Source organism: Ipomoea triloba, chromosome 1 (assembly GCF_003576645.1).
Source record: "Ipomoea triloba cultivar NCNSP0323 chromosome 1, ASM357664v1".
NCBI lineage: Eukaryota > Viridiplantae > Streptophyta > Magnoliopsida > Solanales > Convolvulaceae > Ipomoea > Ipomoea triloba.
The window spans coordinates 31,508,879-31,522,934 of record NC_044916.1 but is presented as its reverse complement, the minus strand read 5'-3'; the positions used below and the strand labels follow the sequence as shown (position 1 = coordinate 31,522,934).

General features: G+C 33.8%; 1 protein-coding gene and 1 pseudogene across 1 annotated transcript; both read right to left on the bottom strand.

Moving 5' to 3' along the window:
* Positions 1-2,822: 2,822 nt before the first annotated feature.
* LOC116030657 lies at positions 2,823-4,221 on the bottom strand (annotated as a pseudogene).
* Positions 4,222-10,274: 6,053 nt separating this feature from the next.
* Positions 10,275-12,284, bottom strand: LOC116030688 (salicylate carboxymethyltransferase-like). The gene is made up of 5 exons (XM_031273005.1): positions 12,167-12,284; positions 11,643-12,053; positions 11,409-11,550; positions 10,832-10,932; positions 10,275-10,657 (listed from the first exon to the last, which is right to left on the bottom strand). Exons 1-5 carry the CDS (start codon positions 12,239-12,241, stop codon positions 10,310-10,312), a joined length of 1,077 nt encoding a protein of 358 aa, XP_031128865.1. The 5' UTR covers positions 12,242-12,284; the 3' UTR covers positions 10,275-10,309.
* Positions 12,285-14,056: the final 1,772 nt, after the last annotated feature.

The window sequence follows — 14,056 nt, the reverse complement described above, 5'->3', positions numbered from 1 at the left end:
CTATAACATTAAATCATTTATTGAATAATTAAATTTCTTATTACCTCATAGCCAGGTTGGTCAATTGTCCATAAAAATACATATATCGTTTTTCTTAAATCAATGCTCTGTTAAGAAGTACGTGATTAATAAAGAGAAGTGTGAAGTGCATTTTTATAACAAATATACTCATCGATCATATAAAAAAAAAGTCATTAATTAACTGGTATAAGAAGATGAATGTAACTTAATAAATTTTAAGTAATTGTTTATGTTTATAAATTATAATTTATATTTTTAATATTTTAATGACCTTGTGGTCAAGTGACATGTAGTCTTTTCCCCAAATGGAAGGTCATGAGATCAAACTTCAGTGGAGGTGATATTGACTCTTTGTGCTTCAACAAGTTGAGAAAGTATGTATATATGAAAAGATACAACAATGTAATAGATCAGTACTCAAAAATTAAGATTATAAAATTTTAATTTTATTTCACATTTATATAATTTTTATACTTTATATTTTATTTTATTTTTGCATTTATAAAGTTAAAATTTAAAACTTATAAACTAGAAACTAGAAACTAGAAACTAGAAATTGAACGTACAATTTTGGACCCATACCTAGCAGAGGATTGGGCTATTAAAGAAGCGCTATCATGGATTAGAGGTCAAGATTGGGGTCCGGTTATTGTTTTGTCGGACTGTATGAATGCGTGCAATAGCTTAAATAGTCAAGTAGATGATCGTTCCTATGGTGGTGTAATCACAAAGGAATGCAAGTCTATTATGGCATCGCTCATTCATGTGTCTGTTAAATACGTAGCAAGGACAACGAACATTCATGCCCATGAGTTGGCGAAATCCACCTTATTGTATACAGACTCTAGGTATTGACAATTTGTCCCTCCAAGTTGTACCTTTGAGTTCCCTATTACGTAATGAAAGATAGTTTTTGGTTTTAAAAAAAAAAAAAAACTAGGAACTACAAATTGAACGTACAAATTTGGAAATTAAAAATAATACATGTTACAAATTACAAAAAAAAAATATTACATAAATATTCTTGTAACCTACTTCTACTAATTAAATAATATATAATATCTACTAAATTATATAAGTGACAATGATGTTAAGGTTCTAATGCGAATATTAAATGTGTTAGTTTAATCATGCGCATTGATAACTTGTACATTTTGATTTATTTTTTGTACAATGATAATATATTTCCAGAAATATCATATTTACTGTTTCACTTTTCCCTTCATGTACAAACTTTGATAGTGAAATATTCTTCTAGCATTATTATTATTATTCCTAACTTCGTTTATTACAAATTATTTTTCCAACATTTTAATAATAATAATAATAATAATAATAATAATAATGATAATAATAATAATAATAATAATATGTATTGTTGTTGTTGTTGTAACAAAATGAACTCATGACATTTAAAAAAAATTTAAGATTATATTTGTAACTCTTTTCTCCTTTGTGGTAAGAATTTAAATATAATAATTTTTAATTAATTTGATTTGTTTCTTTCATGATAAAAGGTGAAAGATATTATTTTTTTAATCGTCACCTTAAAAGAATATGAATGTGAATTATCCTAACTATACATTGTCCTTTCTTACTTAAATCAAACATTAATTTTTGTAACACAAAATTTAATTTTTTATTCCAAGTTTAGATTGTACATTTTATTACAAGTTGATCTATTATGTCTGGGACAAAAATTTTCTCTACTTTAAGAATTTAAATGCAAAAATTTCATTATCTAATAAATCTTATTGAGAAAAATTTGTATTTCAAAATATCAATAAGAGTTTGCAAGAGCAATAATAATTCACTTTATTAAACGCAAAATGAAGTTTTAATCATATATACAATGAAAATCTATGAATTGTATGATGTAACTTCATTGCAAAACTCTTTAATTACTCTTCAACATCATCAGTAAGTCTATTATAATCATGTCACTTTTAACAAACTAAAAATATTAAATTTTATTGACTCACCCATAGCCATCAAAGCCGCATTAAGAATACTTAATTTATTTTAATATAAAAATTATTAAGACATAAGTTTTTATTTCGATTATTATAACTATCTAGAGTAATATTCATCTTACTAGTGTACTACTTTATCAATCAATCTTTATTAATGTCGGCCCCTCAAAAAAATGAAAACTTGCAGAAAAAAATTACCCCGTAAACTCATCCCCATACTAGTTAAAACCACTTCCTTATTTTTTTGACTTGCAAAAACCCTATAAAATCCATAAGTATGAATGCCCTAAACCATACTTTCTTTGATTTACATTGATTCCTTTGACTTTGACTTTGACGTAGTGACGTACAACCTCGATCAAGTCCCAATATATATATATATATATATATATATATATATATACAAGAGAATCCCAACCTTGATTTGAAATGTTGTGTAAATCTTGTTTGATTTGTTGAATTTGTTACTTGTCTGCATTAGCAAGCACTACATCATCCATGTACACTTGGAGAGAAACAAATGAGGTTTTACTGGACGCCTAGTAAATAATAAATTATCTGTCACAATTTATTTAAAGATAGAGTTACATTTCATATTCTTAACTAAACGTACACACGTAATTTTTGATACATTTAGAATTAAATTAAAGTATATTTGAATAATGTCGGATACTACTATATCTACCACACACAAATATGCCACCCCAAATGATGTTACAAATTTTAATAGGATAAGATTTGATTTAAATAAAAAAAAATTAAATAAAATTTGTCACATCAGAAAGTGACAATTTTGTAAGTAAAGGTAGGGGCACAAAGTATTTTCCATTACATTTTAATAACCGAAACAATAACATTAATGAACCGAGTGGTTTCGGGGCGAGTCGAGATGGAATGAGCAATCATCTTTGTGTACCTATGAATCACCTCATCAATTATTCCTTTACCGAAGTGGCTAACAAGCATGGGCTCAGCGACAGCTCTCATGCACCTAGCAACGTTGTACCCACCATTATCCACGTGATGAACAGTTCCATTATATCCCGTCCAATGAATTTGGGAAGCCTCCAAGCAGTCAATAGTGAAGGAACCTTCTTTCTCAACTAAAAGTTTTGTTTCTGCTAAAGATGGTGTGTATAGGGGAACATTAAAAGAATTCAGTTTCTCTTCTTCCACAAAACCCTGCATCAAGTGTACAAAAAATACTGTAATATTGCTTTAAAGTGTTGCGAATGTATGTAGTAAGTAACGCATTTTAAGATTGTGCATGCTGAGCATATAACTACCTCTGCAGCTATTTCATTGAGGGCTAAAGCTAGGAGTTCCCAAATATGACAGGTAGGGTGTTCACTTTGTCTACCTAGCATGGTCAAAACCATTCTCCCACCTTTTACTAACTCTTTAGAGCGACATTCGAAAAAAGTAGAAAAATCTTGTTCAAATTGATCATAGTATGCCTTTATGACAGTTGGTGGACTTGTGGTTGCCATGCAAATGTTGCCTTTATTCTCTTCTATTCCTTCAGGTACCTGCGCACAATCAAAACAATTAAATTATTGTTCATAGCTAGAATTGATGATTGTAATTAATAGCAATATCAAAAGTATATATACTCGTATGTACTTGGGATAGCCAATGGAGACTATAAGAAGAATGAACAAAATGGAGGCTATTGGAGGGGAAAAGCCTGCCATAAAATGAAGCGGGAACTCCATTGAAGAAACACAGCCCACACCCGTCTCCGGCTATCTCCCTCCTATGTTTTGGCAAGGACTGGAAAATGGTGTTGAAGTCGTTGGTGGGAAGGTCATTTAAGTAAATCTGAAACTCCGGAGAGTGTAGCCGCCGGAGCTTCTTTCGGTGGTTGTCGACGGCTTTGACGAGGTTAGAGATTGCGAGCAAAGTGTTGGGGCCAGAGGAACACCCCAAGTCTGCAATTGCGATGGTCTTAGGATTGTTGAGGTTGGTGTAGAGTTTTGTTATGGCTTCTTCTGTTATTGGCTTTGTCATAAGTATCACCTTTTGCTACATTACCCAAAACAAAACAAAAAAAAACATTTAGAAAAAAAAAAAACCATGTCTTTTTTTACAATTACAGTACCGTATTTATGATTTGCATGAAGGGATTAATGTTAATGAATACCTGAAGAAGGGAGTTGTTGGCATAACTGTTGTCTCCATTTCCTCCGATCCATTCATGCGAAGCACTTCAGCTATCTTCATCTCTCTCTATACCACTCCCAACTTTTCAAGGTATGTGTAGGAATTGATGAGTGAATGCCTAGATAGCTTGCTCAAACATGCTTCCGATCCTTTTCTCCTTTTTATAGCCGCTGGATAGCCATATATATTTATATATTTTTTTGTTAGAACTTGATCATTTTTGGATGGTCATGTATTTAAACGTTAAAGTCTTCTCTGTTTCAAAAGATTATTAATGGTGAAATATTAATTGATAAGACTTTAACATTTAGAAACATGACCATTCACGAGCAAAGACTAGGTCCGGCCATGCTATTTTTTTAGGTCAAGCTTTACGAGTATGTCTTGTGTCAAATAAATAAATAACAACGCGAAGGACCTTAGGCCAGTAACAACATTAATTTCGTTGTTGGGAATTGGGTGACCATGAGGTAGCTTTGGCGAACATTGATAGGTGGAAACGATCGAGTGAAATGACATGTCCAAATGATTGGTTTTACCCTGTAGGGCGGTGCTGGCAAATTATATCGTCGACGCCGGAGTCTATAGACACGATTAATTAATTTTGATCCAAACAATAAATTTGTACATACTTTAAAATTGAAGACAGGAAATCATTGGAAATAAAGAGTTTTTTTTTTTTTTTATGATTATCATATACGGAGTATATATTAATGGGTGAGTGTTATGTAGTAATTTTAATTTTAATCATTTTATGTGGTGTATCTAGGTGCAAATTACTTATTTTTTATTAATTAGTTTTTCACTGAAGATCAGAGTAACAATCCTCAAGGTATATATACACTCGTAGACCAGGGTCCACAGGGCACTATAGACCTGGCCCAATACACATAATTCATGTTCAGAGTATACAAAATTCATGTTCATAATACACATACACATAAGCACATTATAATGAATATGAATTATGTGTATTATGAACATATATTCTGTGTATTATATAACTGAGTACACATAAACATTTAACATAATATATAGAATTCATATATTCATAATACACATAATTCATATTCATAATACGCAGAATTCAAGTTCATTATATACCGTGTTTATGTGTGTATTATGAACATGAATTCTGTGTATTATGAAATTAAATTTTGTGTATTATGAAATCAAATTTTGTGTCTTCCTACTAAAGAATCAGGATAAATCAAAAGACGGCACCCTTGTTTGGCCAAAAGAGGTCAATTACGTTCATGCAATCTCCTAAATCCCATCCCACCATAATGTTTCGGGGAGAACAACTGAGACCAACTTAACCAAGAAATTCCTCTATTACATTATCCACCACTATCTCACCAGTAACGATTCATGATCCTCTCGAACCCTTCACAAACATGCTCTGGAATTAGATAGACGGACATAGTGAAAATTGGCAAAGCCTGAGCAATACATTTTAGCAAAATTTCCTTACCCACTCTAGAAATAAATTTATGCCTCCAGCAATTTATCCGCTCTCTAATTTTTGCTCTATAAACCGGAAAGTAGCAGTCTTATTATGGCCCAAAAACAATGGCAATCCCAGGTATTTACCGAGATCATTTGTCAACTGGACCCTCAAACTAGTAGCCACATATTCCATCATATCAGTTATAGTACTAGAGCTGAACATAATATTTGATTATTTATCAAAGTTTACAGGTTGACTCGAAGCCTCACTATATAATGTCAAGCAATCCTTCACCGCTTACACCTTCTTTTGGTTTGCTTTGAAGAACAAAAGACTATCATCAATAAATAATAAATGTGAAATCGGTGATGCATCTCTAGCCACTTTAATACCATAAATATCACCCTGGCCTCTCCATTCACCATAATGTATAACAATTAACAAATGGTGGTTACACATAACAGTATAAGATCAGTCCAATCAACGAGGAGCAAAATCAAGGGCAGTAAGCAAACCTTTCAAGGTATGAGTCAATTGTATGCATACAAATTAGGAAAAAAAAAAAAAAAAAGCGGCAGTTTACCTTTGCTCCACCTGTCTCACTGCCTGTGCCATAGTGTACACAAAATCTTACTTAAAATACGTGCATTAATTATTCAACAGGTGCAAATTTGGCAACTTGGGTTTTGTCCAATCCTGTGGGGCTAAGGTGGGATAAATAAGAAATTTATATTATGTTATTTGATAGAGAAAAATTAGGAATGATATGATGGGAATGAGAAAGAAAGGACTTATATAAAAATTAAAATGTCCTTGTATTATTATTATTATTATTATTATTATTATTATGAGGAGGAGGAGAACTTAGGGTGCGTTTGGTTCGCACATGGGAATCGGAATCAGAATGGGTATCAAATACTTGGTAAGGGTAATGGGTTTTGGTGAAAGTATTTAGGGTGTGTTTGGTTGGGGGGTTTTGGTATAGGGAATGGGTATGAAAGTGATTGCTAGTGTTTGGTTGATAGGTTTTGAGAATGCTACTATGGGTATGGAATACCCCATTAATGGGAAAACCCATACCCTTATTAAATAAGGATTTCATTTCACTTTTTCATTTCTTCCCCAACTATTAATATTCATTCCCATTCCACCCAACTACCAAACATGCTAAATACTTTCACCAAAACCCATTACCCTTACCAAGTATTTGATACCCATTCCGATTCCGATTCCCATGTGCGAACCAAACACACCCTTAGCATGTTTGGTAGTTGGGTGGAATGGGAATGATTATTAATAGTTGGGGAAGAAATGATGAAGGAAGATGAAACCCTTATTTAATAAGGGTATGGGTTTTGCCATTAATGGGGTATTCCAAACCCATAGTAGCATTCACAAAACATATCAACCAAACACTAATAATCACTTTGATACCATACCTTATGCCTAAACCCCCCAACCAAACACACCCTTAGTCATTTTTCTTGTTTTTTACTTTCCAAGATACATTGAATTTCAATTTTTAGGGAGGAATACATGAATTGCAATTTCTCAAATCAAACATTGTAATCTCTAACTTCGCTGAATTAAGTTGTAATTGAATCGAAATTCATGTCAACCAAACGCCTTGTTACATATTGGGTGTAAAAAAACCTGTAATTTTATTTAGCTATTTATTTTTATTTAGAAACTTTTTTTGGACCTATTTGGTAGGGGTTTGTTAGAATTTTCACGTCATTGGGCAAATTATATCATAGATCAAGATTTACTTTACATACCTTAATCTAAAATGGTCGTATTTGTTCATACATACTTTCTTAAGCTAATGAAACACAAAAAGGCAACGCCCCACTGGACTTCGAACATGTGACCTCCCATTTAGCAGAACCACAGAGATGCCATTGAGATTATGTTAGAATTTTTTAACAAAAATGACATTTTATTTGTGATAGAAGTACACTTTTTATTTGAATCGGTGATTAACTTTAGCACCTTTTGGGTGAAAGGTGAGTTAGTACCAAATGGTGCTTTGAACTATAAGCACCTTGCGGGCTTTGCTAAGCACGGTGCTTTACCGTGTGGTAATCATTCGGTTTTACAATGCAGTATCTGTTCATAATTACTTTCTCAACCTATTGAAGCACAACAGTCAATATTGACTCCACTGAAGCTCGAACCCCGAACCCACCACCTCCCGTATAAAGGGAAGGGTTTGATGCCACTGGACTACAACGATATGGACTTTTTAATCACCATATTTTTGGTGCATGTGTTTTCTTCAAATTTTTTACCTTTTGATGCACTGTTTAATTTTGATTTGTAAGTATTAATTTTGAATTAATTTTAAAAAGGGAAAATTGCATCTTTGGTCCCTGAGTTTTAACCAAGTTCCGACTTAATCCCTGGGTTATGACCGTATTCGAGTTTAGTCCCTCAGTTATGAACGAAGTGGCACATTTGATCCCTGGCCGTTAAAACTAATGAAAAAATTAAAAAATAATTAAAATTTGAGGGGTAAAATAGAAAATTCACATTTTATTCTCCTTCTTATATCAAAATCACTTTTATAACATTATTTTTCACTTCTTAGCCTCTTATTTTCAATATTTTTCAATTCTAAAAGCATTTCAATAACTTTAGTATGACTTGTTAGGAGTCTGACTCTCATATAACAAACTTAAGACCTAGTACAAACAAAGAAACACTTGATCATTGTATTTAGGCATCTGAAACACTATCCTAATAATTTTCGATTTTCTTTACTAAGCAACAAAGGTAATCAAACATTCAAACTAGAACTTTTGAGATACAAAACTCTGTCTTCTTAAAACCAGAGTAATGAAAGTGGAACCTAAGAATCTGAAAATTTTAAAAACTTTTGTAACTTCGAAAAACGACAATTGACTAAACTATTACATACAAAATATTTTTTACATACTAAAAATCTCAAGTTATTCTTTTGTTGAAATTCTCATAAAAGCAATCTGAGAAGTTTGAAATCATTTAAAAAAAATTAACGTTTGTAACCGCAGTATTAATTTCTGTATTAAATTGTCGATTATGGATGTTACAAATTTGATTTTGATTCAGATGTTAATGTCATTGTTAATTACTAGCTATTTATTTTATCCTCTTCTCCCAAACTAGCTATTAATTTCTGTATTAAATTATCGATTATGGAGGTTACAAATTTGATTTTGATTCAGATGTTAAAGTCATTGTTAATTACTAGCTATTTATTTTATCCTTCACCCATACAGATTGTTATTGCTAGTTTCCAAACAACTTCAAAGTTTATAGCTATTTTTGGCAAACCTAGTTCAAAAGCTATAATCCTAGAAGCTGAAAACTGAAGGGTTGTTAATCTAGTTGATATGCTTTAAAAGTGTTTGGTAAAATTAGTTTTTTATAAGCTGATAAGTGTAAAAAGATTAAAACAGAAATTTCATAAAATTTAAAAAGTTTTAAATTTAAATAGGTTTGTTTATATATTAAAATTTAACATTTTGAAATAAAACTATTAGCATAATCATGATCTAGCATCCCATATTGAAGTAGCAATATATATTGTTGCGAATCTCCTTCATCTTAATAGAGATTTCACGTACTTTAAGGAGTTGGTGGCGGTGAAGAGTTGCGGGAGAGGATAAATAAAAACATAGGAGAATAGAAAATGCCAAAAAGGAAGAGGATGAATGAAAATATAGGAATGGCATAATAAAACACAATCCACGTGCCATGGAAACAATTACAAACTGAATTGAAGTACCCAATTCAAAACACATATTAAGCTGAAACACTATGAAGAACAACGGTTTCAACGGTCAAGCCAGGCCCAAATCCAAACAGCACTCCCCACTCGAGCCATTCACCTGTGGTGTTAAGCCCTTCCTTTGAGGAAGCCTTCCTCATTTCATCCAAAATAAACAACACACAAGCACACTAGACATGTTCCCATATTCACTCAACACATGCCTTGTCGATGTTTCTCTGGCTTTAGCTCTAGCTTTGCTTCCACTTGGTCAAGAATCGCCGGATCTCCGAGCAAACCACCAACACGCGGGCACCTTTATTGACTTTATTTATTGTTCTCCGCCAGATCCTTGACTAGTCGGAGAACAAGTCGTTATACCGTGGATCGCGGTACACAATGCATTGTGAGCCATGGTCACAATACGACGTCACTTTAATAAGTGGGAGAAATTGCTCCCCTAAATCTTCATAACTGATACTACAGTTCATCTCAACTGATACTGCAATTGTTTTGAACTGATACTATAGTTGTGTTGAACTGATACTGCAATTGTGTGGAGGTCATTTTATCCGTCTGAAACTGCAATTGCGTTGAAGGGGAACTGCAGTTGAGCGGAATTTCGTCTGTCTATTTTTATTAATCAAAACGACTTCTCTTTGATGTGCGGTCCACAGTAAAATTTGTGCCGGAAAACCATGCCACGGGCAAAGCAGCCTTGTTGGTACATATCAACCTCTTCACCAAAATTGAAGTAGGCACCCAAAACACATAATCTTAAGTTGAGACAACATGCGAAGAACAATTCGTATTTAAAAAAAAAAAAAAAAAAAAAACAGTCATTTATTTTGCTTAAATTATTTGTTATAGTGAATTTTAAGATAATATTACTTGAAATCCTTAACTAAATACACAAATTAAGTGCAAATTTGTGATACATTTAGAATTAAATTACATTTTAATAACCGAAATAGTAACAGTAATGTGTTGAGAGTAGTCCGGGCGAGTCGACATGGAATCAGCAATCATCTTTTCGTATCTGCGGAACACCTCATCAATTATTCCTTCACCAAAGTGGCTAACAAGCATAGGCTCCGCAGCAGCTCTCATGCACCTAGCAATCACGTTGTACCCATCATAATCACTTCCATTATTATATTCAGTCCAATGAATTTGAAAAGCCTCCAAGCACTCAATAGTGAAGGAACCATCCTTCTCAATTAAGAATTTTGCTTCCCCTAAAGATGGTGTGTATAGAGGAATATTAAAAGAATTTAGTTTATCTTCTTCCACAAAACCCTGCATCAAATAATTAAGCCAACTTTTAGCTATATATATATAGAGAGAGTTTCTCTTCTAAGGAGGCCAATCTATAGTGCGCAAAAAATAATGTAATAATAAGTTTTTTAAAGTGTTGTGGATATATCATATATGTAGTAACTTATTTTAAAAATGTGTTGAGCATATAACTACCTCTGCAACTATATCATTGAGGGCTAAACCTAGGAGTTCCCAAATATGGCAGGTAGGGTGTTCACTTTGTCTACTCAACATGGTCAAAACCATTCTTCCACCTTTTGTCGGCAGAATTAGGCAGCACACAAGCTGCAAATTTTGATCAACATTGTTAGGCAAAATTAGGCAATGTTAGGCAAGTCAAAGTTAGGCATTGAAGAACAATTTATTGTTTGATCCCTAAACTTTAGACTAACTACAAAATGACCCATAATACTCAACTATAAATAGGGAGGTCATTTGCCATTCTTGTCATCCCAAATCATTTTATTCTTCCCTCATATACTAGAGATATTAGAGAGTTTGTTGAGTGTATTTCTCCTTCCTAGCAAGAGAGAATTATCCTTGTTTTCTCCTTGTTAGTTAGAGAGTGGTTGTAACTCCTATTTTCTCATAGTGAAATTCTTCTACCCTTGCCCGTGGTTTTTACCCTAATTTGTTTAGGGGTTTTCCACGTAAAATCTGTGCCTCATTTATTTTTCTTTCTCAAATTATTGTTGCAATCTGATCTATCCCACTTCCGCGGGCGCAACACCTTTCACTAATTCTTTAGAGCGACACTTGAGAAAAGTAGAAAAATCTTGTTCAAATTGATCATAGTATGCCTTTATCACAGATGGTGGACTAGCAGTTGCCATGCAAATGTTGCCCCTGTTCTCTTCTACTCCTTTAGGTACCTGTGCGCGATCAAAACAAATTGGAAATCAAATTAAAGCTAGATCGAATTAATGATTGTAATTCATAATTAAGTATATATATAGAGTTGTACTTGAGATAGCCAATGGAGACTAGAAGAAGAATGAACAAAATGGAGGGTATCGGAGGGGAAAAGCCTGCCATAAAATGAACCGGGAACTCCATTAAAGAAGCGCAGCCCACACCCCTCTCCTATCTCCCTCCTAAAATCCTCTTCATGTTTTGGCAACGACTTGAAAATGGTGTTGAAGTCGTTGGTGGGAAGGTCATTTAAGTAAATCTGAAACTCCGGAGAGTGTCGCCGCTGGAGCTTCTTCCGGTGGTTGTCAACGGCTTTGACGAGGTCGGAGACGGCGAGAAAGGTGTTGGGGCCAGAGGAACAGCCCAAGTCTGCAATGGAAATGGTCTTAGGATTGTTGAGGCTGGTATAGAGGCTTGTTATGGCTCTGTCGGTTATTGGCTTCGTCATAAGTATCACCTTTTGCTGCATTGAACAAAACCAAAACCATTTCATTTTTGACAATATATAACAGTACGTACGAGATTTATGAGTTGCATGAAGGGATTAACGTTAAGGAATGCAATGCAATGCATAACCTGAAGAAGGGAGTTGTTGGCATAACTGGTGTCTCCAATTCCTCCATTCATGCGAAGCACTTCAGCTACCTTCATCTCTCCTCTCTATCACTCTCAACTTTTCAAGGTATATCTATGAATTGATAACTGAATGCCTAGATAGCTTGCTCAAATGTGCTTCCTTTTCTCCTTTTTATAGCTGCCGGATACCCCCCCCCCCACACACACGCACATATATATAAAAACTTTAAAGTCTTCTCAATTTATATTTCCAAAGATTATTAATGGAAAAACATTAATTGAGAAGACTTTAACATTTAGAAATAGGCCGGACCATCCACAAGCAAGTTGGACCACAACTCCGGCCATGCTACAAAAGACTAAAGACTTGGCTTTCTAGTCAGAAGAGGAGTGTTCGGTCACATTTTTCTAAGAGTATGAGAATTGTTATGTTTGCAGTGTAGGTTGGAGCTTTGTGGTTCAAGGTTAGCACGGCGGGGGATAGATTATTTAAGAATTTTTGGAAGCATAAGGATAGACTAAAAAAAAAAGGAGCTGCAAAGACTTTGAGGAAAGACTAATGACGCGTCTTTAGAAGGTTTTAGGCCCTGTTTGGTAAATGGTTGTTGGCTGATTGGGTTGGTTGTTTGGGTTAGAGGTATGATTTGTTGATAATATTAGCTTATTGTAGAAAGTTGTTTGATAAATTAGTTGTTAGCTAATAGCTGTTTGGTATAATTTCTTTTCTTAAAAAGCTAATTGAAAAGGCTGCTTTGAGTAGCATTTTGAATTTTAGCATTTTGGAATTATAAAAAGCTTATTAACCAAACAACTAATAGTGGTCAAATAAGCCAAAATTTGCTGATAGGCTGATTATTTACCAAACAGGGCCTTAATCGGTTGGATAGGAAATTGCTTAGTTGACCAAGAGGATGCTTACGGGCTGCAATGGGGGATGCTAATACACACCAAGTTTTATCACCCTTTTGCGTCCAATAGAAAGAAAAAATAGCATTGTAAGTAGGATAAGGAACAAGAGTGGGGAATAGGTCAATCGTTATAAAGTGGATCACAGTGCACATAGCAATGTGCACCCTAGTCCAAAACTACATCATTTCGATGTTAGTGGATCGGACGCGAATGACTCCAGGGAATTCATTATCTATAATACACATAATCATTTTCTAGAATACACAAAATGTTTGCCCAGAATACACAGAATATTGACACAAAATACACGGAACGCATCCTCCTAACATTCGAATGCACAAACACATCACAACCTGTGTTAATAACATGAATACACAAAATACTGACACAAAATACACAGAACTCATCCTCCAAAACATTCGAATGCACAAACACATCACAACATGTGTTACTAACATGAATACACAGAACGGTTGCCTAGAATACACAGAATGATTGCCTGGAATACACAGAACGATTACCTAGAATACACAGACTATTAACATAAATACACAGACCGGCCAAAACGGAAAACTTGATTTCTAAAAAAATGGACGATTAATTTACAATGCTCAAAACGACGTCGTTTACGTACGTGATGCACATTGCTATGTGTACGGTATAATTTGTCATTTTCAAAGCTAAGGGCTATTAGCTGGGTGCTTGCCTTTTATGTGCAGATGAGAAAAGAAGAAGACAATAACGTGCAGATTTTGGAGAGTAGACAAAAATGTGTAAAGTACTTTTCCTTTTTTATTAGGGTTGCACAAAAGTAGGTAATCCAATTACCGTTGCAAAAATGATTTTGAAGCTAAGGAGGAAAGAGAAACGGTAATTAGAATACCGTTTCTCACTCCTCAATTTCTGGCAGAAATTAATCTGGCATTCATTGCCTATAGCCAAAAGACCCCCATTGTATGTTTTTTTTTTTTTTTTAAATAA